The sequence below is a fragment of the Aotus nancymaae genome, unplaced genomic scaffold (assembly GCF_030222135.1).
Source record: "Aotus nancymaae isolate 86718 unplaced genomic scaffold, 86718_ANA_hifiasm-v0.15.2.pri h1tg000064l_1, whole genome shotgun sequence".
NCBI classification, from domain to species: domain Eukaryota; kingdom Metazoa; phylum Chordata; class Mammalia; order Primates; family Aotidae; genus Aotus; species Aotus nancymaae.
In genome coordinates this window covers 9,459,190-9,487,143 of record NW_026988479.1, presented here as the reverse complement: position 1 = coordinate 9,487,143, position 27,954 = coordinate 9,459,190, and the positions used below count along the sequence as shown (strand labels likewise).

The 27,954-nt window shown below is 44.6% G+C and overlaps 1 protein-coding gene, 1 non-coding gene and 1 pseudogene across 2 annotated transcripts; 1 reads left to right on the top strand and 2 right to left on the bottom strand.

The window, feature by feature from the left end:
* Positions 1 to 77: 77 nt before the first annotated feature.
* LOC105715677 (small ribosomal subunit protein eS17-like) lies at positions 78 to 15,806 on the bottom strand (annotated as a pseudogene).
* LOC135270689 (U4 spliceosomal RNA) lies at positions 14,772 to 14,912 on the bottom strand. Its single transcript, XR_010338821.1, has one exon. It is a non-coding gene; the product is annotated as a U4 spliceosomal RNA (small nuclear RNA).
* CDKN2AIPNL (CDKN2A interacting protein N-terminal like) lies at positions 15,778 to 27,638 on the top strand. Its single transcript, XM_012440359.3, has 3 exons — positions 15,778 to 16,043; positions 17,682 to 17,781; positions 23,740 to 27,638. Exons 1-3 carry the CDS (start codon positions 15,805 to 15,807, stop codon positions 23,749 to 23,751), a joined length of 351 nt encoding a protein of 116 aa, XP_012295782.1. The 5' UTR covers positions 15,778 to 15,804; the 3' UTR covers positions 23,752 to 27,638.
* Positions 27,639 to 27,954: the final 316 nt, after the last annotated feature.

The following is a 27,954-nucleotide window of genomic DNA, read 5'->3' as shown; positions in this document are numbered from 1 at the left end:
CTTATTGGCATTTTCTTTTTTTTTTTTATTCCGTTGTCCCAGGTTTACTGAAAATCATACAGCATTGCAGAAAAGATTCATACAGCTCCCTGAGGTGTTTTGAAATCCACGCCAACTGTAGGATGAGTGACCTGCAGGTTGGACAGACTGCCAAAATCCAAAAGCTTCGGCATTTCCTTAATGTCAGATCATTTCAGTGATCTCCTGATCCAGGGCTGAGACCTCAGGAACATAATCGTCTCTCGTTTCTCTCTCCTCCTCTTGCAGCTTGATGGAGATACCTCTTACTGGGCTTCTCTGAATCCATGTCATCAGACGTGTGACGTAGCCTGCTATCTTGTTGGGGAGCTTCTCGCTAGGGATACTGGCAGTCTCCTCACACACACGCCTGTTCGTGTGGAAGTCGTTGCCCAGGCACGTGTAGTACTTTTCTCTGATGACCCGGGCTGCCTTCTTCACAGTTTTGGTTTGAATGTGGCCCGTGTTGGTGGGTCCTTGGTGAAAGAGTGCCTTTTGTCATTTTCAGTGAACCTTCAGAAGGTAAGGGGGGAAGCTTTCCCTCTTCGCCCCTACAGTGTCAACAACAGCCAGCCAGGCAACAGTTTCAGAAACCCGCGTGGGATTAAGATGATTAGCCACGTGGTTCTATTCTACAAATTAGTGGTCAGAATAACAAGAATTTGTTTATTAGGAGGCTGAGGTGAGATGATTGCTTGAGTTGAGGAGTTTGAGACCAGCCTGGGCAACACAGTAAGACCTTGTCTCTATTTTAATAAAAATAAAATAAAATAAAAATGTTAAAGTTTGCTTAAACAGTTTCTTCTTTTTTTTTGTTTTTGAGATGGAGTCCCGCTCTGTTGCCCAGGCTGGAGTGCAATGGTGCGATCTTGGCTCACTGCAACCTCCAACTCTCGGGTTCAAGCAATTCTCTTGCCTCAGCCTCCTGAGTAGCTGGGATTACAGGCAACCACCACAATGCCTGGCTAATTTTTTTGTATTTTTAGTAGAGACGAGGTTTCTCCATGTTGGTGAGGCTGGTCTCGAACTCCTGACCTCAGGTGATCCACCTGCCTCAGCCTTCCAAAGTGCTGGGATTATAACTGCGCGGCCTGCTTACATTTTTCAAAGCTTTCTAAAAACAAATGGCTTTGGCCATATAAATATTTTTAAATTGTAAAATAATCATGTAAAATATTTAATCATGTTCAATCATGCATTTATTGTAGAGCTGTGAGATGACCATTCTTTTGAATCCTCCCAATGATTTAGGAACTCAGTTCAATCCAAGGAAGTCTTTGTATCTTTCAGACAGCTCTAATTGTTTAAAGCTCTTCCATTTAAAGACAAAATCTAGCTTTACGTAGCTCTCTAGTCCTATGCTTGCCTTGGAAATTAAGGAAGAACAAGTCATCTTCTACAAAACAGTCTTCAAAGGTCTGAAGACGTTACAGGGCCTCTGGAACTGCCTGCTCCGCTCCTCATGTAAGCTGGTCTGCAGTTCTCCTCCTCCGTCTTCCTGTGAGCACTTTAGTTCACCGATGCTAGCAGGCTTAAAATAAGGCACTCACACTGAAGTTCTCCTGGTATGGCCTCAGGCTAGCAAAATAGTGAAGGACTGACTTTCTGTGATCTGCAAGCTGAACATCCATCCAGTACAGTAAAAGCTAGTAGAATACTGTTTTAAGAATACCAGTTTTAAGGTTTCTGGCAGAGAAAAGACTTGTCTGATTCAACAGAAAAAAAAAGCTTATGTTTACAACAGGTTAAAACATTCATGGATTTTGATATAGAAATGCCATTTTATGGTAATACAAGTAATGGATTAACAGACAAGCCTTGTAAGACAGAAGCTAACCAACCTGATTTTAATTGTCACTACCTTTGCAGTGAGGAGCTGGGTAACTTCCTGCAGTAAGAAGCCTTAGGGAAGTGCAATTTCCATTGCCTTGTGATGTTAAGTTAAGGCAATTATCATAAGTAAACTCCCCAAAAAGTTTTGCGAATTATTTGTCCTTGTGAAAGCCCAGTGCTGTTGGTGGGTCGGGATGCTGGAGAAGCCCTAGGAAAGGAATAGTCAGAATTTCTGTTTTGTTTTGTTTTTGTTTTTGTTGAGATGGAGTCTCACTCTGTTGCCCAGGCTGGAATGCAGTGGCATGATCTTGGCTCACTGCAGCTCCCTGTCCCCAGGGATCAAGCGATTCTCCCACCTTAGCCTCCTGAGTAGCTGGGATTACAGGCACTCACCACCATGCCTGGCTAATTTCTGTATTTTTAGTAGAGACGGGGTTTCACCGTGTTGGCCAGGTTGGTCTCAAACTCCTGACCTCCAGTGATCTACCTTCCTTGGTCTTCCAAAGTGTTGGGATTACAGGCGTGAGCCACTGCACCCAGCTTAGAACTTGCGTTTATTTATTTAGTTTTTTAGAGACTAGTTTTGCCACACTACCTACGCTGGCCTTGGACTTATGGCCTTGAGTCCAGGGATCCTCTCAAGTAGTTGGGATTACAGGTGTGCACAACCACACCTGGCTTAGATACTTCTGTAAGAGTTGAAGATCCCAAAGTTTGAAAGCTTTTATGAAAGGCTGGAAACCCTGCTCCATGAGCACTCTCCACATAGGTATTTTTCTTTTTTTTTCAGGTGGAGTTTTGCTCTATTGCCGAGGCTGGAGTGCAATGACCTGATCTCGACTCACTGCAGGCTCTGCCTCCCGGGTTCAAATGATTCTCCTGCCTCAGCCTCCCAAGTAGCTGGGATTACAGGTGCCCACCACCAGGCCTGGCTAATTTTGTATTTTTAGTAGAGATGGGGGTTCACCGCTTTAGCCAGGCTAGTCTCGAATTCCTGACTTCAGGTGATCCACCCACTGTAGCCTCCCAAAGTGCTGGGATTACAGACATGAGCCACTGCATCCTGCCTTCATTTAGTATTTTCATGGCACCTGCATTTTCAGTTTTCCAACGCAGGAAGGGCAAGAATAAAACTGCTTCTCCAGTTCATTTGGCTATATTAGAACAGTTTTGATGTGTATGGAGGGAAAAAAAAATGGGCATTTTTTTCTCCTTGACACTTCTGGGACCACTATGTGTTTAAGTTATGTGCTGAGCTTGACTGTGGTGGGAAGAAAGGTGACCCTGGGGTCCATGGCTCAGTGGTCCCGCCACCCACTAGGAGGCCCCCTTGAGCCATTTCTGGGAGTGGGAGAGGATTCACCTGTTGGAGTGCCCCCCCAACCCCTGCGTTGCATGGATCAAAATCGGAACAGAACAGCTGAAAATGCTGGAGGATAAATAAGGGCCAGCTGTTTTCTAGCCTAGCGATTCAGTGCCTGGGCCTCTGGACCACGCGCTCCTACTGAGCCTCAGCCATGGAGTTTCGGGGGCTGCACAAAGAGAAGAAAGGCTGCTTAAAAGAGTCTAGAAATTCAAGAATGTGAGAGTAATGATTGCTGTAGCTGTTAACCAGCTTTAAAGAGTAAGCCTGCAACTGGCAGGTATGGAAACTTAGGTATAAACCTTCTGGAGGATAATTCGGCAAAGCATAATAAAAACTTTAAAAGTGTGCATGAGGGCCGGGCACGTGGCTCACACCTGTAATCCCCAAACTTTGGGAGGCTGAGGCAAAAGGATTGCTTGAGTTCGAGATCAGCCTGGGCAAGATGACAAAACCCTGTCTCTATAAAAAAAATTGTTTTTTTTTACTTTTTTTTTTGAGATGGAGTTTTGCTCTTGTTGCTCAGGCTGGAGTGCAATGGTGCGATCTCGGCTCACCACAACCGCCACCTCCCGGGTTCAAGCAATTCTCCTGCCTCAGCCTCCCAAGTAGCTGGGATTACAGGCATGCACCACCATGCCAGGCTAATTTTTTGTATTTTTAGTAGAGATGGGGTTTCTCCATGTTGGTCAGACTGATCTCGAACTCACAACCTTAGCTGATCCATCTGTCTCTGGCTCCCAAAGTGTTGGGATTACAGGCATGAGCCACCACGCCCAGCCTGAAAAATTTAAATAAAATTAGCCGGGCTTGGTGGCGTGCCTATAGTCCCAGCTACCTGGCAGGCTCAGGTAGGAAGATTGCTTGAGTCTAGAAGATCAAAACTGCAGTGAGCTTCCACCAAAGGCTGTGTGTCCCCAGTTTTTTAAAAAAAGGCGGGGTGCGGTGGCTCACGCCTGTAATCCTAGCACTTTTGGAGGCCGAGGAGTTTAAGACCAGCCTGACCAACATGGTGAAACCTTGTCCCTACTAAAAATACAAAAAAAATTAGCCGGGCCTGGTGGCAGGAGCCTGTGATACCAGCTACTTGGGAGGCTGAGGCACAAGAATAGCTTGAATCTGGGAAGTGGAGGTTGTGGTGAGTCTAGACCATGCCACTGCACTCCAGCATGGGCAACAAGAGAGAGACTTGGTCTCAAAAAAAAAAGTGCATACTCTTTTGAATCAGAAATTAGGAAAACCCTGGGCTGGGTACAGTGGCTCACACCTGTAATCTCAGCACTTTGGGAGGCCAAGGAGGACAGATCACCTGAGGTCAGGAGTTTGAGATCAGCCTGGCCAACATGGCAAAACCCTGTCTGTGCTAAAAAAAATTATCCAGGCATGGTGGTGCACTCCTGTAGTCCCAGCTACTGCAGAAGCTGAGGCAGGAGAATCACTTGAACCTGGGAGGTGGAGGCTGGTGCCACTGCACTCCAGCCTGGGGGACAGAACCAAAAAAAAAAAGGAAAACCCCTGTATGTCCATAGAAGTTCAGCTTGCAGAGGTGAAGAGGGAAAACTTCCCCCTTCCCCCTCTGAAGTTTCACTGAAAATGAACTGACAAAAGGCAGATTAATAGAAGAAAAAGGCATGCAAATTGATGAGAAGGGGAAATTGGGGATCACAAAGTGATTACCCAGATAATCTTATGGTGCCCAGATGCCCCCAGATGCTTATATAACTTTATTCATAGTCGGGAAATTTAGGTAATCCTTTCAAGGGGCAATAAATGATTATTAGGGAGAATGAATGGACCTTGGAGAACATAAACTAAGCTGTAAATGGTCCTCTTTGCATATGAGTGAGCCCTAGAAACAGACCTGATCTTGTGAAAAAGTCCATTGAGGTGTGATCATATTCCTCGGTCTTCTTTTTTTTTTTTTTTGCAGTAGATAATGAAATATCTGGGAGGTGATGGGAAGCAGTTGTTTTCTTTGGTGGATCCTGTTTGTTGTTGCTGGTTGGTTTTTTTTTTTTTTTTTTTTTTTTTTTTTTTGAGACAGAGTCTTGCTCTGTCACCAGGCGCCAGGCTGGAGTGCAGTGGCGCAATCTTGGCTCACTGCAACCTCCACCTCCCAGGTTCAAGCAATTCTCCTGCCTTAGCCTCCCGAGTAGCTGGGACTATAGGCACCCACCACCACGCCTGGCTATTATTATTATTTTTTTTTAAGTAGCGATGGGGTTTCACCATGTTGGTCAGGCTGGTCTCTAACTCCTGAACTTGTGACCCGCCCACCTCAGCCCCTTAAAGTGCTGGGATAACAGGCGTGAGCAACTGTGCCTGACCTCTTTTGTTTTTATTTTTGAGATGAAGTCTCTCCTTGTCGCTCAGGCTGGAGTGCAGTGGTGCCATCTCAGCTCACTGCAACCTCATCTCCCGGGTTCAAGTGATTTTTGTCCTTCAGCTTCCTGAGTAGCTGGGACTACAGGCATGCACCACAACCCTTGGCTAATTCTTTATGTATTTTTAGTAGAGATGGGGTTTCGCCATGTTGGCCAGACTGGTCTTGAACTCCTGGTCTCAGGTAGTCTGCCTGGCTTGTATGCTTAGGTTTGATAAAAAGTGGACAGTTGTGGAGTAATATGATTGGAGGACAAAAGGGTATGCTCAGCAGGTCACAGTGGCTCATGGCTGTAATACCAGCAATTGGGAGGCTGTGGTAGGAGGATCACTTGAGCCCAGGAGTTCCAGACCAGCCTGGACAACATAGCAAGAAGCCATCTCTACAAAAAATAAAAAATTAGCTGGGCGTGGTGGCATGGCCTGTAGTCCCAGCTATTTAGAGACTTAGGTGGGAGGATTGCTTGAGCCTTGGAGATGAAGGCTGCAGTGAGCTGTGACTGCCACTGTACTTCACCATAGGTGACAGAGTGAGAATCTGTTTAAACAAAAAAATGTATGATCTAATGATAATAAACTCAGTGAAACCTAGTAAGGCCTGTTTGTTCAGATTCTTTTTCTTTGTGTCTTCAGAAATAAAGATGTTCCTTTCCTCTGGCTACAGGAAGGGTACCTCTTGAATAAGGGTCTTATGACCTGCTTCAGGGGAGAAGGGCGGGAGAAAGTCAAAGAGTAACTTTCCTAGGTTTTATGACCTGCTTCAGGGGAGAAGGTAGAGGAGAAGGAAAGGTGAGAGTGACCTTCCTGCTCCTGCTTTTTAAATGCCACGGTGCCATGTTTTAGGGTAGCATGTTCTGACTCCATCAGAACAAAAATATAATAAGAATTATGGCCGGGCACAGTGGCTCACGCCTGTAATCCCAGCACTTTGGGAGGCTGAGGCAGGTGGATCATCTGAGGTAAGGATTTCAAGATCAGCCTGGCCAACATGGTGAAACATCATCTCTACTGAAAATACAAAAATTAGCTGGACCTGGTGGCGGGCTCCTGTAAGCCCAGTTACTCGGGAGGTTGAGGCAGGAGAATCGCTTGAAGCCGGGAGGCAGAGTTTGCAGTGAGCCGAGGTCGCGCCACTGCACTCCAGCCTGGCGCCTGGTGATGGAGTGAGACTGTCTCAAAAAAAAAAATAAATAATAAAAAATAATAATTCTATATAGGAAATCATGGTTATCTACAAATACTGAAAATGCAAAATTACTTTTTCTTTCTTTCCCTCCCTCCCTCCCTTCCTTCCTTCCTTCCTTCTGTCCATCTTGCTCTGTCACCCAGGCTGGAGTGCAGTAATGTAATTATAGGTCAATGCAGCATGAACTCCTGGGCTCAAGTGATCCTTTTGCCTCAGCCTCCCAAGTAGCTAAGGCAACAGGTACACGCCATCACTCCTGGCTAGAATATCTATAATTAGCTTAGGATTTCTAGGTCTATAATGAAAATGATTAGTGAGGAATATTCTATAAGGTAATCTTAGAAATAGGAGGAAGACGCCGGGTACAGTGGCTCATGCCTGTAATCCCAGCACTTTGGGAGGCTGAGGCAGGCAGATCACCTGAGCTTGGGAGTTCTAGACCAGCCTGACCAACATGGAGAAACCCCGTCTCTACTAAAAATATAAATAATTAGCCAGACATGGTGGTGTATGCCTGTAATCCTAGCTACTCGGGAGGGTGACGCAGGAGAATCACTTGAACTCGGGGGGCAGAGGTTGTAATGAGTTGAGATCATGTCATTGCACTCCAGCCTGGGCAATAAGAATGAAACTCCATCTCAAATTAAAAAATAAAAGAAGAAGTAGGAGGAAGAGGGAAAAGAGGAGGAAGAATAAGAATGAGGAGGAGAAAGAGAAGGAGAGAGAAACAGGAGGAGGAGGAAGAAGAAGAGGAGGAGGAGGAAGAGGAAGAAGAAAGAGGAAAAAGAAAGGAGAGAGAGGGAGAGAAGGAGGAGGTGGAGGAAGAACAAAGAAGAGAAGAAGGTTGAGGTGGCTCATGCCTGTAATCCTAGCACTTTGGAAGGCTGAGCACTTTGGGAAGATTGCTTAAGCACAGGATTTGGAGACCAGCATGGGCAACATGGTGAAAACTTGTCTGTATGATATGGTTTGGCTGTGTCCCCACCCAAATCTCAACTTGAATTGTATCTCCCAGAATTCTCACATGTTGTGGGAGGGACAAAGGGGGAGGTAATTGAATCATGAGGGCCATTCTTTCCCATGCTATTCTTGTGATAGTGACTAAGTCTCATGAGATCCGATGGGTTTATCAGGGGTTTCTTCCTCATTTTTCTTTTGCCACCGCCATGTAAGAAGAAGTGCCTTTCACCACCATGATTCTGAGGCCTCCCCAGCCATGTGGAACTGTTAAGTCCAATTAAACCTCTTTTTCTTCCCAGTCTTGGGTATGTCTTTATCAGCAGTGTAAAAACAGACTAATACACTCTACAAAAAATTTTTAAAAATTAGCTGGACATGGTGGTGTGCACCAGCTACTTGGAAGGCTGAGGTGGGAGTATCACTTAAGTCTAGCAGGTTGAGGCTGCACTCAGCCTTGAATGTGCCACTGGACTCCAGCCTGGGCAACAGAGTGAGACCCTGTCTCAAAAGAATAAAATATGGAAAAGAAAAGGTGTGGTGTTTAAAAGTATATTCAAAAATCTTTGACACTCTGTTCAAAAGGTGGAGCCTAATTTCCCTGCTTGTGAATGTGTATTGGACTTGGTGACTCACTTCCAATGAATAGAGTAAGTGAAAAGTGATGGCATGTGACCTGTGACTCCAAGTCATAAGATAGTGTGGCTTCTTCCTTGCTCTTTCTTAGTTCACTTACTCTCAAGGAAGACCCCCTGCCATCTGAGGACACTCAAGCAGTCTTGTGGAGAAATCCATGTAGTAATGAACTGAGATCTGCTGCAAATAGTCATGTGAATGAACCATCTCAGAGGTAGATCCTCCAGCTCCAGACAAACCTTCTCATAATTGAAGCACTAGAAAATGAATTAAGCCAGTCTTGAATTCCTGATTCACAAAAACTATGAGATAATGTTTACGGGTTTGTTGTTGTTGTTGGTATTTTTTTGTTTGTTTTTTGAAATGGACTCTCCCTGTGTCACCAGGCTAGAGTGCCATGGTGTGATCTTGGCTCACTGCAACCTCCACCTCCTGGGTTCAAGCGATTCTCCTGCCTCAGCCTCCTGAGTAGCTGGGATTACAGGCGCCCATTGCCATGCCGAGTTAATTTTTGTATTTTTAGTAGAGATGGGGTTTCGCCATGTTGGCCAAGCTGGTCTTGAACTCCTGACCTCAGGTGATCCACTTGCCTCAGCCTCCCAAAGTACTTGGATTACAGGTGTGAGCCACCATGCCCAGCCTTTTTAAATTAATTTTTTAGAGAGACAGACTCTCACCATGTTGCCCAGGCTGGTCTTGAACTCCTGGGCTGAAGCAATTCTCCGACCTTGTCCTCCTAAAGTGCTAGGATTACAGGCATGAGCCATCTTGCCCAGTCTAAGGATTTCTAATGTAGAATTTTGAGGTAGAAGGAAAATGAAACCAGATGGAGTGTAAGAGATAGATAAGGAATGGATAACAAATAAGGTGGTAAATATATGAAAGATCTAACGTTTCATTGGATTTAAAAATATACCACAACAATAGGAAGGGCTAAATACATAGATACAATGATGATAATTACATCATCATTATATAATTATTTGATATAATGATGTTCATTCTCCCCAAGTTGATCTATGGACTAAATACAATCCCAATTAAAATACCAGCAGCCTGTACTTCTAGAAACTGATGCTAAATTAAAAAAAGAAATTTTTTTTGAGACGGAGTCTGGCTCTGTTGCCCAGGCTGGAGTGCAGTGGCATGATCTTGGCTCACTGCAACCTCTGCCTCCCAGGTTCTAGCAATTCTCCTGCCTCAGCCTCCCAAGTAGCTGGGACTACAGGCACGTGCCACCACGCCCAGCTTATTTTTTGTATTTTTAGTAGAGACCTCTTTCACCGTGTTAGCCAGGATGGTCTCCATCTCCTGACCTTGTGATCTGCCCACCTCGGCCTCCCAAAGTGTTGGGATTTTAGGCGTGAGCCACCACGCCCAGCCTGATGCTAAAATTTATATCACAAAGCAATAGGCCAGAACAGCCAAACAATTTTGTAAAAGAAGAGCACATTTGGAGAATGCATACAACCTGATTTTAAGACTTACCTTAGATCTATAGCAGGATTGGCAGACTGGCCCACAGGCTAGCCTGCAGCCTGTTTTTGCAGGGCTTATAAGCTAAAACTGCTTTTTACAGTTTTAAATGGTTGAAAAAGGAAACAAAAAAAGTATGTAGCAGGAATTATATGTAGCCCACCCTTTACATTTGCAAACTCATGAGCTACAGTAATAAACACAGTATGGGTTGGGTGTGGTGGCTCACGCCTGAAATCTCAGCAAGTTGGGAGGCTGAGGTGGGTGGATCACTTGAGGTCAGGAGTTTGAGATCAGCCTGGCCAACATGGTGAAATCCCATCTCTACTAAAGATACAAAAATTAGCCAGGCGTGGTGGTTCACATCTGTGGTCCCAGCTACTGGGGAGACTGAGGCAGGAGAATTGCTTAAACCTGGGAGGCATAGGTTGTAGTGAGCTGAGATCGTGCCACTGCACTCCAGCCTGGGCAACAGAGCCAGACTCTGTCTCAAAAACAACAACAACAACAACAAAACCCACACATACCACAATATGGTATTAGCAAAAGGATGGACACATAGATCGATGGAACAGAATCAGAGTCCAGAAATAGACTCACACATATATGTGGTTAATCGATTTTTGACAAAGTTACCAAGGCAATCAAGTGAAAGAATAGTCTTTTCAACAAATTCTGCTGGAACAATTAGATACTCATATGGAAAAAAAAAGAAAAAGAAAAAAGAATCTCAACGTATATGGAGACAGAATTCTCCACGGGCCTTTCATATATTTGTACTTTGTTTTTGCTTTCGTTTTTTTTTGGGGGGGGACAGAGTCTAGCTCTGTTGCCCTGGCTGGAGTATAGTGGTGTGATCTCAGCTCACTCCCACCTCCGCCTCCCAGGTTCAAGCTTTCCTCCTGCCTCTGGCTCCCAAGTAGCTGGGATTATTACAGGGACCTGCCACCATGCCTGGCTCATTTTTGTAGTTTTAGTAAAGACAGGGTTTCATGATGCTGGCCAGGCTGGTCTCAAACTCCTGATATCAGGTGATCTACCTGCCTCAGCCTCCCAAAATTCTTGGATTACAGGCTTAAGCCACTGTGCCTGTCTTTTTTTTTTTTTTTTTTTTTTTTTAGACAGGTTCTTACTTTGTCACCCAGGCTGAAGTGCAGTGGCACAATCATGGCTCATGACAGCCTTAACCTCCCAGTCTCAAACAATCCTCCCACCTCAGCTTCCTGAGTAGCTGGGACTACAGGCATGTAACATCACACCTGGCTAATTTTTTGTTTTCATTTTTTTGTAGAGACAGGTCTCACTATGTTGCCCAGGCTGGTCTCAAACTCCTGGACTCAAGCAATCCTCTTACCTCGGCCTCACAAAATGCTGAGATTGGCTGGGCATGGTGGCTCATGCTTGTAATCCCAGCACTTTGGGAGACCGAGGCGGGTGTATCACCTGAGGTCAGGAGTTTGAGACCAGCCTGGCCAACATAGCGAAACCCCGTATCTACTAAAAATATAAAAATTAGCCAGGCATGTTGGCATATGCCTGTAATCCCAGCTACTTGGGAGGCTGAGGCAGGAGAATTGTTTGAACCCAGGAGGTGGAGGTTGCAGTGAGCCAAGATAGCACCATTATATTCCAGCCTGGGCAACAAGAGCAAAACTCCATCTCAATAAAAAACAAAAAACAAAGTGCTGAGATTACAGGTGTGAGCCACTGTGCCCAGCCTATTTGCACATCTTAAGAGTTAGACACAAGACACAGGGAAGCATGTTGGCTCATGCCTGTAATCCCAACACTTTGGGAGGCTGAGGTAGGAGGTTTGCCTGAGGCCAGAAGTTTGAGACCATCTTGGGCAAAACAGTGAGACCCTGTGTCCATTTTTAAAAAATACTAAAAAAAAAAAAAAAGTCAGTTACTATCTTTTAAAGGATGTTTGTCCTTGAAACAACCTGGAGACAGTGTCTATCTCCTGAGCAAAGGGCAATTTTATTTACTGCCCAGATAAAGGTAATTGCTCTGGAGAAAAGGTTGGGCAAATATGCCTGTAGTCTTTTATTAATTATTAATGTTCTTTCAATTTGGGGTTCCTCAGCTGTGACACAAACCTACTGTGTATACCTCATCTCACTGGCTCCCTTGGCATAGCCCCTGTGGGACTTGGGGAACAAAGAGAACTAGGGCAAACATGAAGCTCACGCTGCTTGTTGTGCTGTGAACTATAACGCTCTTTGTCTCTGTCTCAGGATCTGTGTCTTTATCCCGCATCCTTTGAAATTGTGGTACGGATACTTGTTAGGTTGAAAGTAGGAGTAAAATCTTATATCCTTTAGTGTTCTTTTTAAATCACAGCTCACTGTAGCCTTGAACTAGTCTTGAGCAATCCTCCTGCCTCAGCCTCCTGAGTAGCTTGGACTACAGGCACGTGCCATTACGCCCAGTGTCGCCCCAAAACACTCTAGCCTGGGCAACAGAGTGAGACGCTGCCTCAAAAAAAAAAAAAAAAAGGAATGCCTATTTGTGTACTTTTGGGTTTACAATTGTATGCATGTCTGAATATGTTAGTAAAGTAATTGTAGTTCTGTAGAGATGGGGTTTCATCATGTTGCCCAGGCTAGTCATGAACTCCTGGGCTCAAGCATTCCTCTTGCCTTGGCCCCTCAAAGTGCTGGGATTATAGGCATGAGCTATGCACCTGACACCTTTATTGTTTTGCTTTGAACCTAAAACTGCTCTGAAAAAAATAAAGTCAGGCCGGGCACGGTGGAAACTCTGTCTACTAAAAATACAAAATTTGCTGGGCCTGGTGGCACATGCCTGTAATCCTAGCTACTTGGGAGGCTGAGGCAGGAGAATTGCTTGAACCTGGGAGGCGGAGGTTGTGGTGAGCTGAGATCATGCCATTGGACTCTAGCCTGGGTAACAAGAGCAAAACTCCATCTCATAGATAAATAAGTAAATAAAATAAAGTCTGTTAAACAGCAGCAACAACAACACCTCAAAGCAAATATGGGAAAAGGTTCATGTTGTGGGAGCAGGTGATGGGGTGTCTGTTACATTATCCTCCATAATTTTTCATATGTTTGAAATATTTCATAGGCAAAAAATTAACTCTAACAATGGGAAAAAAGAAAGGAAAAAAGGGGGCAAGCGATCTGAACAGAAATGTCCCCAAAAAGATATACACGTGGCCATAAGCACATGAAAGATGCTCAGCATCATTAGTTATTAGGAAAATGCAAATCTAAACAACAATTATGTATCACTTTGTACCCCCGGGATGGCTATAATTTAAAAAATTTAAAAGGGAAAATACTAAGTGTTGGCAAGAATGTGGCGACATTGGAACCCTCACACATTACCAGTAGCACTGTGGAATGGTGCCAACACTATGGAAAACAGTTTGTTCAAAAAGTTTAACACAGCTGGGCACAGTGGCTCACACCTGTAATCGTAGCACTTTGGGAGGCTGAGGTGGGTGGATCACAAGGTCAGGAGTTAAAGACCAGCTTGGCCAATGTGGTGAAACCTCATCTCTACTAAAAATACAAAAATTAACTGGGCATGGTAGTGGGTGCCTGTAGTCCCAGCTACTTGAGAAGTTGAGGCAGGAGAATCGCTTGAACCCAAGAGGCGAAGGTTGAAGCAAGCCAAGATCGCGCCACTGCACTCTAGCCTGGGCTCCAGAATGAGACTCCATCTCAAAAAAAAAAAAAAAAAAAAAATTAGCCGGGCATGTTGGCACACACCTGTAGTCCCAGCTACTCGGGAGGTTGAGGAAGGAGAATCGCTTGAACCTGAGAGGCGGAGGTTGCAGTGAGCTGAGATCGCCCCAAAACACTCTAGCCTGGGCAACAGAGTGAGACGCTGCCTCAAAAAAAAAAAAAAAAAGGAATGCCTATTTGTGTACTTTTGGGTTTACAATTGTATGCATGTCTGAATATGTTTGTACGTACATTATGTATATGCATATGCTCCATAATTGTCACAGATATGCTAAATAAGGTAGTTGCTGCATGACCTTTAGCTTTTTCACACCCCATAGGCATGGTTGGCTGTGTAACTGTAGCTGCTGTTTGCAGAGCCTGGGTTCCTATATCTGAGCCAGTCTCTGTACTGTACAATCAGGTGACCACGAATTTTGCTCAGAGAACCCTCAACAACTATGAGTTTTTCTAAGTTTGGTCAGCTGCTGGTGGAAGCAGAAATACCTGGAGCCTTGATTCTGAACATTCCATGGTGAGGCTGGGGGAGTCTGTCATCTTAACAAGCCCCTCAGGACATGTGATCTGCACTCACTTTTAGGATCTCCAGGACTGTGCACCAATTCCTGATTGCTGACTCTGTCTTTCGTCTCACAGGTCCTGCTGACACTTTGTCTGCCCACACGAGCATGACTATCATGCCTCCCTGTTGTTAGCCATAACGCCATATCCTTGAGCTTGGTGCTGGGTCTTCAGGCTCAGTCTACTCACACTGCCCTGTATTTCCATGCTCTGTTGAGTTGCTGACTTCTGGGACCCTGAGGCCCCAAAATAAGCTGCAGAAGCAGCAGACAGTACATAATCAGCTCTCCCCACAGGTCCCACTCACAATACAGGACCTGCACTGGAGCCCTAGATCATGGATCTGTTCCAAGGGGAGCAGATCACTTGAAATCAGGAGTTTGAGACTAGCCTGGGCAACATGGTGAAACCCTGTCTCTATTTAAAACCAAAACCAAACTTGCTCATTTCCTCTGTACACATTCTTTCTGGCTCCTTCCAACATCTTTTGTAAACACAGGTGTCACTGTTCTGGTTAAAATCCTTCAGTGGCTCCCCATTCTTGGGATCTAGCCAGGATCCCTGCCTGGCCTACTGGCCTTGCTGACCTCTACAACCTCATCTTCTCCATTCTCTCTCTCTCTCTCTTTTTTTTTAAATTCAGTCTCCGTAGAGACTGTCAAAAATTGCCAGTGCCGACTATATTGCAAGTCGTCACGGCGGGGTATTGGGAAAAATTTTCAATTAGCAATAATCGCACCTCGGATAAACCTCATTGGCTACGATACTGCCATTGCGCAAAGCTATCTTCTCCATTCTCTACCTGCCCTGGCCCCCAACCCCTCCTACCCACTATCTTGCAATTGCCTCACCAGGCCAGGCTCTCTCTTGCTCTGACCGACTCCCCTTTACACAGAAAACTCCTCCTCATTCTTCAGTTCTCCAGGATCACTTCCCTGACCCCAAGACTAGATTGGGTCCCTTGCTTATTCATGGTTATAGCACGCTTGGCTTCTCTTTACTAATACTTGTCAAAGTTGAAATTCTCCATTTACTTGAGCAATTATGTCACTAATGTCTGCTCGTCCACTCGATGGTAAAGTTCATCCGAGCAGGGCCCCGAGTGTGCTCTCATTGCCTCTGCAGTACCTAGCAATGTGCCAGGCAGGTATTCACCAGATGGATGGATTACTCGCTCCAGGAAAGAGGGCCCCAACCTGGATGGGTGTAGACACCCTGGAAGTCGATCAAAGCAGCTACGTGTGTAAGTCCCCAGAACTGAGGGCATCCTATCCATCTGTGACCCGGGCCCCCTGATGTCGCTCGGGATGAGGCGGTGCCCGGGGAACTCCCAGGGCAAGAAGGACACAGCATAGCTCTAATTGGCATCCAGCTGCCAACTGGAAGGGGGCGCCCAGACTCTGTGCTTAGGACCTCCCCCCAACCCGGTTCCCCGCAGGGTCGACCGCAAAGGGCCCTTGCAGCCTTGGGTAGACCCAGGGCAGGCGCCACGGGCTGCGGCAATCTGAGCCAGGAGCCACTCTGTGCTCCCACAGGCCGCCGCTCCGGGCGAGGGCGCTCCAGGTTGGTCTTCTGGAGCAGTCGTGCGCTGACAGGGCTCCTCTGGCCGGCAGGCGGTGGCGCAGTGCTCGTCGGGAAGGCGGCGGGCTATCTGGTCCTCGGCTGCGGCTGGCACCATGGTCGGTGGCGAGGCGGCCGCCGCAGTGGAGGAGCTGGTCTCGGGGGTGCGGCAGGCGGCCGACTTCGCGGAGCAGTTCCGCTCCTACTCAGAGAGCGAGAAGCAATGGAAGGCCCGCATGGAATTCATCCTGCGCCACCTGCCCGACTACCGCGACCCGCCTGACGGCGGTGGCCGCCTGGACCAGCTGCTGTCCCTCTCCATGGTTTGGGCCAACCACCTCTTCCTGGGCTGCAGGTGCGGACCCCTGCCAGCCGGCTGATACTGTCCCCTGCCTTCCGATCCTCAAGCCCTCTTCCAGGGCTCACCCCTGACCGGAATCTCTGCCCCAGACTGAACCCGTGCCCAACTTCCATTCTTGTTGGCCGGCCCGAAGGCTGATTTCCACCTAGGAGGCACCTTGGAAAGATCCTTATCCTTGAGCCTCAGTTTTCTCTTTTGGTAAATGGGTAGTTATGATGACTGTAATAATTAAAGGGTGAAGAGCTAAATACATGGCGAGCTAAAAAGTTGCTATTGTTATTTGTATTACTACTATTATTAGCTCAAACCATCACCTATGCAGGGTGCGTTCCAAGTCCATTAGCTCCTGTCATTCACATGGCAAACGTGCAGAGACAAAAACGGAGATCCCCATTTTATAGGTGAAAAAGCTTAGGAAGGGAAGTGATATACCTGGGGTCATGCAGCTTCTGGCAAGATTGGTGGATTTTAACCACTAATGACAGGATGTAATCTGTATCCTGTGGCTTTTTCTCCTCGTTCCACAGCCCATTGGGTCCTAAGTAGGAACCAGCTTCACCTCTCTGCTTTCCCTCTTAAGAAAATGGCCGATGCCTTTTTGGCAAGGTCCCAAAGCCCATTGCATCCTGTCTGCTGCACCAAAAGGACAGAGGCCCACTTTTGAAGTGCCTGATAAGGCATTCCCTTCACCCCTCTATGAAGAAGGTGGCAAATCTTGAGGCTCTCTATTAGCTTCATTTTTCCTGAAATTATGTTAGGAAAATAGGGTGACTTGGCTTGATCTTCTATTATAGCTGCCTGACTCTGATCACTTGGCCCCTCCAGGCCTAAGCCACTTGGTCTTGCTTTACATGTTGGGGTTTATTAGAACAGTATGTAGAGAAGCAATGCCAGAGGTACTCATCCTTTTTTCCTGCCTTCTAGGTTCTCCTTGGAAATCCTGGTTTACAGGATCTATGGTTAGGCAAATGTCAGAGAATTGGGCAAATAAATAATGTTTTTGTTAGACTAACATTCCATGTATTTAAAAAATAAAAATACTTTTGCCCTCATCCTGTATCTGAGAATATGTATTGCTGGATGTACAGTGCCTCTGTTCTTGTAAATCTTGAAACATCTGCTCTACTGGCATTCCTAAAGTTCACTCCTGTATCTACAAGCAAGAGGTGTTCACAGGGCCAGGTGTGGTGGCTCACGCCTGTAATTCCAGCACTTTGGGAAGCTGAGGTGGGAGGATCACTTGAGGTCAGGAGTCCAGCCTGGCCAACATGGTGAAACCCCGTCTCTACTAAAAATACAAAAATTAGCCAGGCATGTTGGCAGGTGCCTGCAATCCCAGCTACTCGGGAGGCTGAAGCAGGAGAAGTGCTTGAACCTGGGAGGTGGAGGTTGCAGTGAGCTGAGATTGCATCACTGCACTCCAGTGTGGGCAACAGAGCAAGCCTCCATCTCAAAAAAAAAAAACAAAAAAGAAATGTTCACTAACCTTGTGCTGAACATGTATAGGTTTGCCCTGCACTATCAGATCAGTTCTCCGAAAGTTGATTCTGTGGTTGAGCAACCTGCAATTTCTTGTTAATCCACAGTGACAATTCTTCCAAGGTTTTTACCTCACTACTTTTTATTGTGCAGTTACAATAAAGACCTTTTAGACAAGGTGATGGAAATGGCTGATGGGATTGAAGTGGAAGACCTGCCACAATTTACTACCAGAAGTGAATTAATGAAAAAGGTAAATTGGATTTCCAAGTGCATGTGATGAAATGGTGTAGAGTTAACAGTCCCTGCTTTGATGACACTATATTAGAGTATATTGTTTTTGAATGCTCTTGTTCACTACCCCAAAGACCTATACCCTTTCATTTTTATTTCCCCATAATTGGTATAAGCCTCTTCATAACTAGTTAACAACTCTTGGTGATAAATTATGCATTGTTGATGAGGTGACACATAAACTTCACCTCTTCCAGTTGTTTAGGAATATTACTTTGAGATTTTTGCTTGATGTTTAAAAAAATGTTGGCTAGAATACTGAAGTTTCTTACTTGTTAAAAAATCTTGTTGGTAATAGAGTGACTAACTCATCCTTACCCAGGTGTGAGTGTTGAGCTGACTTGTTTGGCTTCTCTGATTTGCTGATAGGAATGTGGCTGGAGCACTGTTGTTACCATAGCTGTTCTCTATCCTGTGGGGTCTGATCTCAGGTGATGGGCTTTTTACAGTGAGTCTTGCCTGGAGTCTTGAATCTGGACCCTGGAGCTGGGACTATAGAGAGTGTGGCACAAAGAACCTCTGAGTATGGGACTGGGCATCCCAGCTATTAATACTTTTCAGAATCACCCCCAATACATGCTTATTTCACATTTGTCTGCTGAGACAGCAGAATTAATTGCTCGCTTATCTTCCAGAGTTCCTTTGGCATTTTATCCAGGCTTCTTTTAAAGCAGTTGTGACCTTTAGGGATGAGATGGTGTCTAAAGTTTTATTTAGTCTTTAGAACGCGCAAACCTAGTATAGTTATATCCCAGAGAAGGTACTCAGAAACTACTGAGAAAATAGACTGAAGCAATAGAGTAAAAAGCTGCTGGCCCCTTTTCAGTTCTGCCCTTAGAAGCATAGGTGAGCTCCTCTCTCCACATTTAGGTCTTGTCTTGGGAGGTGGGCACATATAGAGGTCTTCTGTCAAATCCTCAGTTGCTCAGAAAGTATTTCAGCCCCAAATAGCACATCTCACTTGATTTTCAGGATGGTTTGTTTTTCTTAAAAAAGTATTCTTCTAGTTTTAATCTGAACCTGGGGAAAAGCTTCAGGTTGGTTTTTGATATGCTATTATGTTTTTAAAATCAGCTGTTAACACAGTACTCCTGAAAAATAAATAAAATCAGCTGCTAAAATAGGATTACTGTTTTTGGCCAGGGAGCAATGTGAATTGGGAGTTCGTGGCTTTTTGGATCTTCTCATACAATACTTAAAAAAATAACTGGGCAGTCCTTGGGTGTCCTAGTGAGGTTCTTGGGGCCCAGCCAGGGAGAGGCTAGATAGTTTCTAGCTACTGGAGTATACCTCATGGAGCTGGAGCAGGAGCAGAGGTAAGCAGGGAATGGGGTAAGCCTTTATTTTTAGTTTACTTTTTAGACAAAGTCTCACTTCGTCGCCTAGGCTGGAGTACAATGGCATGATCTCAGCTCACTGCTCCCTCTGCCTCCCAGGTTCAAGCGATTCTCCTGTCTCAGCCTTCCTAGTAGCTGGGATTACAGCCGTATACCACCACACACAGCTAATTTTTGTATTTTTAGTAGAGATGGGGTTTTGCCATGTTGTCCAGCTGGTCTTGAACTCCTGTCCTCAAGTAATCTGCCCACCTCAGCCTCCCAAACTGCTGGGATTACAGGCATGAGCCACTGCACCCAGCTGAGCCTTTATTTTTTAACTGCTAGTGGTAGATTCTTTAATTGCTTTTTGTTCCTAAGGGGTTTTCTGATTTTCTTACATTGGTTCTACATTGTACTTCTCTGTCTTGTATGTTTTCTGTTTCACCCCAGGCAGCTGAACTCTTTCCAGTCACGCTGGGTATAAGAGATAAGAACACTTAATGACATTTGGTCTGTAGACCCCAGTAAGAGACTAAGGAGGTTTGGCACATCCCAAACATTATTGTAGACCAGTGTGAAGAGCGTGTGTGTGTGTGTGTGTGTGTTAGGAAGGGTCTTTCTGAAACATTCTAAAGGGGTCTTATATCTCAAAAATGTACACAGCCCCTGCCCTGGGATGTTCATTTTTGACACTGTCACTGCACAGTGTGAGCCTACAGAGAAAAGTCCTTGGGCATGAAATTACCATCTTGAAATCAGTGCCGCCATCTTACTCATCATTAGCAGTTAGCTACATGGAAGAACCATATATAGAGGCCATACTTCTACAGCATATTTGAATTGTGTGTTGCAACTTCCTTCAAATAAAACTTATTTTTTAAGTAACCAGGTTTAATTTTAGTCTGTTGATGCCACTGTAAGTGAAACTCGGCTGATCCTGAAAAGTGAGATACTTAGAGGGTACATAGAGTTTTGCCAGTTTTGTTTTGAGACAGGCTAACTGCAGCCGTGACCTCCCAGGCTCAAGTGATCCTTGTACCTCAGCCTCCCTAGTAGCTGGGACTACAGGCCTGCACCACCATGCTTGGCTAATTATTGTAGAGACCATGTTTCACTGTGTTCCCCAGGCTGGTCTCAAATTCCTGGGCTCAAATGATCTACCTGCCTCGACCTCCCAAAGTGCTGGGATTACAGGCATGAGTCACTGTGCCATAGACTCTTCTAGATAAGCCAATTCTGAGAACAAGTCATCTAAGCTATGTACCATGACCAATTTGTGTGGTATTGAAGGCTGTCTCCTTTCCATTTAAGGCCACTGGAAAGACAGCCCTGAGGACTTTGCAGCAGTTTTGTCCTTTGCCTGCAGTTTTTGCACACATGATAGAGGAGGTTGATAAACATTAGGCAACATTGCCAACCCATAGACAGACTCCTGGTGTCAAGCCATACACCTGAAAACATCTGTTGTTGCTCTGCCCAGAATTGATCTTTAGCTCTAAAATTAAAGTTTAGTTGGGTTTTAAAGCTAGCTACCAAATGGAAATAAATCGCCTGGCATTGTTGGTATCTCAGGACAGACAGCAATGATGACTTGGAGACATAAGCTCTTTAAGATTTTTTTTTTTTTTGAGATGGAGTTTCGCTCTTGTTGCCTAGGCTGGAGGGCAATGGTGTGATCTTGGCTCATCGCAACCTCCACCTCCCGGGTTCAAGTGATTCTCCTGCCTCAGCCTCCAAGTAGCTGTTATTACAGGCATGTGCCACCATACCCAGCTAATTTTGTATTTTTAGTAGAGAAGGGGTTCACCATGTTGGTCAGACTGGTCTTGAACTCCTGACCTCAGGTGATCCGCCAACCTTCAGCCTCCCAAAGTGCTGTGATTACAGGTGTGAGCCACTGTGCCCAGCCACTCTTTAAGATTTTAAAAATACTTTATGGCTATTCTGCAGCTTTGAGGCAAGTACATCTCTGCAATCTGTCCAGCTCTTTTTTTAAGTCTGAGAAAAGAAATGAACATTGGTTTCTGACAGGTGGGATTTGTTGGACAGTTGCAGTATATGATTTTTTTTTTCTTGTGAAAGGGGGGGATATATTGAGTAAACAATCTTGATTAACCACCATCGTAGGCTCCTGCTAGCAGCCTTTGTGGTTGCTCAGCTTACCTATTAATGAGCGATAATTAACAAAGAGCAGCAGCTGACTCGGGAAGAGTGTCATTGCTATGATTGTCAGAGTTAATATTTCCAAGGAATGTCTTAACCAAGAAGAAAGAGGAGTGATTGACTAGGAAGCTATCATTATTGACTCAAAGAAAGAAGCTGTCAACATAATTACTTGGTCCATTTTTTTTCTGAGAACATTTTTATCCCAAGAGGGAAAATGGCAGTATGAAAAGTGACTGAAATTTGAAAGGCCAGGTGCAGTGGCTCATGCCTGTAATCCCAGCACTTTATAAGGCTGAGGTGGGAGGATCACTTGAAGCTAGGAGTTCGAGACCAGCCTGGCTAAATGGCACAACCTTGTCTACTAAAAATACAAAAATTAGGTGGGTGTGGTGATATGTGCCTGTAGTTCCAGCTACTCTTGAGGCTGAAGCAGGAGAATTGCTTGAGCCTGGAAGGAGGAGGTTGCAGTGAGCTGAGATAACACCAGTGTGCTCCAGCCTAGGCAACAGAGTAAGACTCTGTCTCACACACACAAACGCACACAAAAGAAATTTGAAGGAAAAGTTAGAAAAACAAGTGTGCCTGCATTTCAAGAAGTTATCTTTTATGCATTGTGTCATCTTGGTAAGCGCTGAGGTACTAGAACTGCTGCTCCCTTGGTGGAAGCACCTGTGACTGTGATTCTAAGATGGTGCAAATGTTGGTGAGTATTAAAAAAATCAGCCTGGCCGTGTGGCTCCGCCTGTAATCCCAGCACTTTGGGAAGTGGAGGTGGGAGGATTGCTTGAGCCCAGGAATTCCAGACCAACCTGGGCAGCATAGTGAGACTTTTGTCTCCACAAAAAATAAAAACTAGCTGGGCATGGTGGCACATGCCTGTGGTCCCAGCTACTGGAGAGGCTGAGGTGGGAGGATCACTTAAGCCTGGGAGGTTGAGGCTTCAGTGAGCCATGATCGCACCACTGCACTCCAGCTTGGGTGACAGAGTGAGACCCCATCTCAAAGAAAAGTTAAAAAAAAAAAATCAGCCTGTCAGATTAGTTAAATCAGAGGTTTTGTTGTACCCCAAGATAAACACTTATTGGAGCTACTTGTCTTTTACTCTTTATCCACTAGAAATAGAAGCCAGAAAAGGTGTGTCTGATCCCACAGACCAGTCTTGTCTGGAGCTCATGAGTCAGTAGTGGCTCACCTGCAAACACCTGTAGAAAAGACGGTGTCACAGCAGCCCAGACCAGTGGCAGCAGCCCAGACCAGCACACAGCTGCCATAGCCTTGGTCTGTCCTATCGTTTAAGAGATTGCTTAGGGGATTTTTTTTTCTTTGGACTTAAGATGGTTTCTTGAGGTAATACTGCATTCTCCTAAATGGAGAAAGTCTTATAATTTGCTTTTGCCGAGGAGTTTTGTTTTTTCATCTCAAAAAGACTGGGGCCAGGCATGGTGGCCCACGCCTGTAATACCAACACTTTGGGAGGCCATGGTGGATGAAATTGTGAGGTCAGGAGTTCAAGACCAGCCTGGCCAAGATGGTGAAACTCCATCTCTACTAAAAACTACAAAAATTAGCTGGGGACAGTGGCAGGGTCCTGTAATCCCAGCTACTTGGGAGGCTGAGGCAGGAATATCAGTTGAACCTGGGCAGCAGAGGTTGCAGTGAGCTGAGATCGTTCCACTGCACTCCAGCCTGGGCAGCAGAGTGAGACTCAGTCTCAAAAAAGAAAAAAAAAAAAAAAGACTGACTAGTCTAACTAGGAAATAGGTCATACCTTGAAATCTCTGATTACTAAAAAGACTCTCAGATTGATTCACTTGCATTGCTAAATGTTAAGGAAATTCATTCAATATAAGGTGACAGCCAAAGTGATTTCTTCACACCCTGCTTAAAAGTTGTCTAAAGCCAAGTTTAAATTTACCAAAGGTGCTAGAGAGTACCCAGAAAGAATAGCTCTGCTTCATTTCACCACTATTTGAAGACATGCTTTTACAGTTTCTAATAGTGTGAAATCCAGAAATATATAACCTTCACATCTAAATATCCTGACTCAATGTGAAATGTTGTGAATTACTACCTGAATCTGACTGCTTTTAATTTAGAACAATAAGTGTTTGTGTGACTCTGCTTTTAGAATCTTTCACTGCAAAGCATGCCAGGAAAAGTTGTATTTTAAGCATTTCCATTATCACTTTAAATTGTGAACATTTATAGATTGCAAGTGACAGGACAGGAAAATCAAGTTCTGGCTTCTAAATTGATGGTGTGGTCAATGTTTTGCCGAATTTTCTGTATGTTGTAGAATATTAATAATTTCTGAGTATACTTACTGTCTGGATAGTACATAAATATTACATCACTGCCATATTTTAATTTATGAAGATGAATTTGATTCACTGGACTACATGGTTATATAACCTCTTTTCTTTTTTTCCCAGAATCAAAGCTAAGCCAGAAGATTTATCACATTTCCATCATCAGCTACAGGATTAGAAAGGAGGCTGGGATGAATGTGACATAGACCACAGCAGCTCTCTTAAGACTCCTGGTATTACCAACATAAAGAGGGAGGTGGAATGAGAAGGACTCTGTCTAGATTGGCTTTTTTAACATTCTCATTTTTCCAGTAGTTATCACTGTAAAAGTATGCATGAATATTTATGTATTTATAAATCATGCACTCTAAGATGAGTTCATCAACATTGTAAAAGCCCTCTTTTCTATTTCCAGTTTTGGGTTTTTTTTTCTTACCAACAAGGTCTCACTCTGTTGCCCTGGAAGGAATACAAAGGTGCAGCATTGGCTCATTGCAGCCTCGAACTCCTGGGCTCCTATTTTCAGTTTTTTTCTTTTTTTTTTTTGAGATGGAATCTTGCTCTGTTGCCCAGGCTGGAGTGCAGTGGTGCGATATGTTTTAAGTTTTTAAATGTCAGAATTTTTGTTTAAAATGCCTTTTGGGGCTGGGCGCAGTGGCTTATGCTTGTAATAATCCCAGCACTTTGAGAGGCTAAGGTAGGCAGATCACCTGAAGTCAGGAGTTTGAGGTAAACTGACAGCCAGCCTGGCAAACATGGTAAAACCCCATCTCTACTAAAAATACAAAAAAAAAATGGTGGCGGCCGTCTACAATCCCAGTTACCTGGGAGGCTGAGGCAGGAGAATTGCTTGAACTGGGAGGCAGAGGTTGCAGTGAGCCAAGATCACACCATTGCACTCCCTCCTGGGCGACAAAAGTGAAACATTGTCTCAAAGAAAGAAACGTAATAAAATGCCTTTTTGTGGTTGATGTAATAATGGCAGGTAATGAATTTTATAGTTTGGATTTTTCAACAATGTACCTTTAAGTGTGATTCTGTTTTATGGCCTTTTTCTTCCCCCACCAAGGCAAATCAGATCCTTTAATTCCTTATTTCCACCTGAAGTTTATACCATACCTATACCCAGCTACCATACATACTTACCTTTTTTTAAGAAATGAGAATCAAATTATAGACTTGAAGTACCCACCAGCTCATGGAAAGAGACAGCCTACCAAAAAGCATCTGGCCTTAGTTTAAAATTCATTGACACAAGAGTCCAGGGTTTGTCCTGTCAGCCAGTTGATTTGTAAATTCTCTGTCTCCCAGGCTGCTGTTCTGAAGGAAGCCTGAGGCTTGGGTCTTCTAGACTTGAGGAACCACCTTGCATATAGCCTTTTAAGAAATACTTGTTGCAGGCTGGGCATGGTGGCTCACACCTGTAATCCCAGCACTTTGGGAGACTGAGGCAAGTGGATTACCTGAGGTCAGGAGTTTGAGACCAGCCTGGCCAACATGGTGAAATCCTGTTTCTAGTAAAAATACAAAAATTAGCCAGGTGTGGTGACAGGTGCCTGTAATCCCAGCTACTTGGGAGGCTGAGGCAGGAGGATTGTTTGAACCAGGGAGGGGGAGGTTGCAGTGAGCTGAGATCACACCATTGCACTCCAGCCTGGGCAACAAGAGTGAGACTTCTTCTCAAAAAAAAGAAAAAGAACAAAACCAAACTTGTTGCAGTCCTGCTTTGCTCTGAAATTTTGGTGTTAATGTTCCTCAACTAAGTGTCTGTTCTGTACTCCCTCTCTTCTCCTCTTTCTTGTTTAGTCCCTGCCATTAAGTAGATAGGTCTAGGCATAAATACTGGGAAAGGGGCTTCATTTGGGGGGCAGTAGTGTAAGTTTATCACAGGCGTGGTCACTCAACAGTGGTAGGCACTGTGGTTGGTACTAGGGATAGTGGCAAATAAGACAATGGACCCTGCCTTAATCTACTGGTGAATGCAGGTAATTAACAACCAGAGGTGCTGAAAAGGAGAGCTTGTTGGAGGAGCATGGTGTCTGGGGACAGAGAAGTGGGACAAGACTCTTGCCCACTGCTCGAGATGAAGGCCAGGCAACACAGCTTGGATGGGCCACATCTTTGTGAGGCTTCTAGCTGCAGTGTCCCTAGTGACCATGAAGGGTAGACTGAGTGAAGAAGTCAGGACCTAGGATCTATAATCTGAAGACAAGCCAATTCTCTCCTGAAACTTACCTGGAAAATGGAGATCACAGAAATACCTACCACAGAGAGCTAGGGCAAGGATTAGGTAGTAAATGTTAGAGGGCCAAGCACAATGCTCGTGAGCCTCTTCTTTTCCTCAAACGTAGCCTAGATTTTTTTTTTTTTTTTCAGACAGAGTCTTACTCTGTCACCCAGGCTGGAGTGCAGTGACGCAATCCTGGCTCACTGCAACCTCCACCTCCCAGGTTCAAGTGATTTTCCTGCCTCAGCCTCAAAAGTAACTGGGACTACAGGTGCCCGCCATTACACCTAGCTAATTTTTTGTATTTTTTAATAGAGACAGGGTTTCAGAACCATGTTGGCCAGGCTGGTCTCGAACTCCTGACCTTGTGATTCACCTGCCTCGGCCTCCCAAAGTGCTGGGATTACAAGCGTGAGCCACCACTCCTGGCCTTTTTTCTATTCTGATTATTTGTACAAATTTGGGAGGCCTAAAAAATTAAATCATGGCCAAGCACAGTGGCTGCCACCTGTAATCCCAGCACTCTGGGAATCCGAAGCGAGTGGATCATGAGGTGAGGAGTTCGAGACCAACCTGACCAATGTGGCAAAACCCTGTCTCTACTGAAAATACAAAAATTAGCTGGGCGTGGTGGCGGGCGCCTGTAATCCCAGTTACTCGGGAGGCTGAGACAGGAGAATCACTTGAACCCAGGAGGCAGAGGTTGCAGTGAGCTGAGATTGTACCATTGCACTCCAGCCTGTGTGACAAGGGCAAGACTCCATCTCAAAAAAAAAATTAAATTACAAAATGGGTAAAAGTCAGTGTGACTATTCACTTTGAAAATGCATTTTCCTACAGTCTGAGTAGGAAGCTATGAAAAAAAAGAAGAAAATGCATTTTTCATAGGTTTCTCATCATGAATTCCATTTCTTTATATGATATGATGCCCTGATAATAATAGCCTTTCAGTAATGCATCCATGCATAAAGCAAGTTTAAATTGTGGAGTGATTTCCCCTCAATCACTTTTATTTATTTTTGTTTTTTTTTCAGGGCTAGGATCTCACACTCTATCACCCAGGCTGGAGTGCAGTGGCGCAATCATAGCTCACTGCAGCCTCAAACTCCTGGCCTCAAGCTATCCTCCTGCCTCAGCCTCCTGAAGTGCTAAGAATACAGGCAGGAGCTACTAAGCCTGGCCTCCTTTAGATTGTTTTTGAAGACTTCTCTAGTTAATTACAATCAAGTTTTATTTTAATTTTCTAATAAGTTTTCTCTCATTGTTTCTTCACTTAAACTGCCTGTTTTTCTTCTTGTCTTTTACAACGTCTGTGGCTATCTCACATTTAAAATTAACCAGTATTTTAGAATTTCATTCCTTATGTATTTCTGGAATAGAAAGTGGCAAAGAAATCTAAATGTCTACATTTCAGCAATACTTGTGGTATAGGTAAGATGGCCCACTGTTAGCCTTGAAACAGGACCTCATATCACATAGAAGTTCATATACAGAGTCTTACTGAAGACTTGGAGTGAAGATAGAGTGAGATCATAGGAAGGGACAAGTAGTAAATACGAGAACTTTTTTAAAAAAAATCCAAACGACACCTAGAAAACTGCTTTCTGAAAGATTCCTTAGAGTCTGTGAACTACCTGATCAATCCTCTGCCTTATCAGAGGTAAGGATTCTGTCTGAACTCAGGATCCATTTGGATCAGCGGCCTACGTATAGACACTAAGAGGAATCACGTTAACTGTCACTGCCCATCCTCTGATGCTTTGCAGTGTGTAATTAAATACTATCCCATCTAAAATATGAGAATTGTGTTACCCTAAATGTCAGATAATTTGGTGTTTTCTAATTCTCCAGCTCTAAAGAATCTCTGCTGAGTATCCCCTTATGTCTGGAAGGAGACTGTCAGCTTCTGGTATCTGAGACCTGTGTGCCCTATAACATCTAGTTGTGGCTGTTATTCTTGACTAGTTTAGGGATGCCTTTCTGTAGGAATAAGAGTAAACACAGATCTTCAGAGGCAAGAGTTTTAGAACTTATTAAAGACTTTTGGTCATATGGAAACTTCATTCAACAAATATTGAGTGCACACAAAAAAAATCTCTACTGTCATTGGA

Coding starts and splice junctions, on each gene's coding strand:
- CDKN2AIPNL (XM_012440359.3), top strand. CDS start 15,805: ATGGTCGGTGGCGAGGCGGCCGCCGCAGTGGAGGAGCTGGTCTCGGGG. Junction 16,044..17,681: donor CACCTCTTCCTGGGCTGCAG/GTGCGGACCCCT, acceptor TTTATTGTGCAG/TTACAATAAAGACCTTTTAG.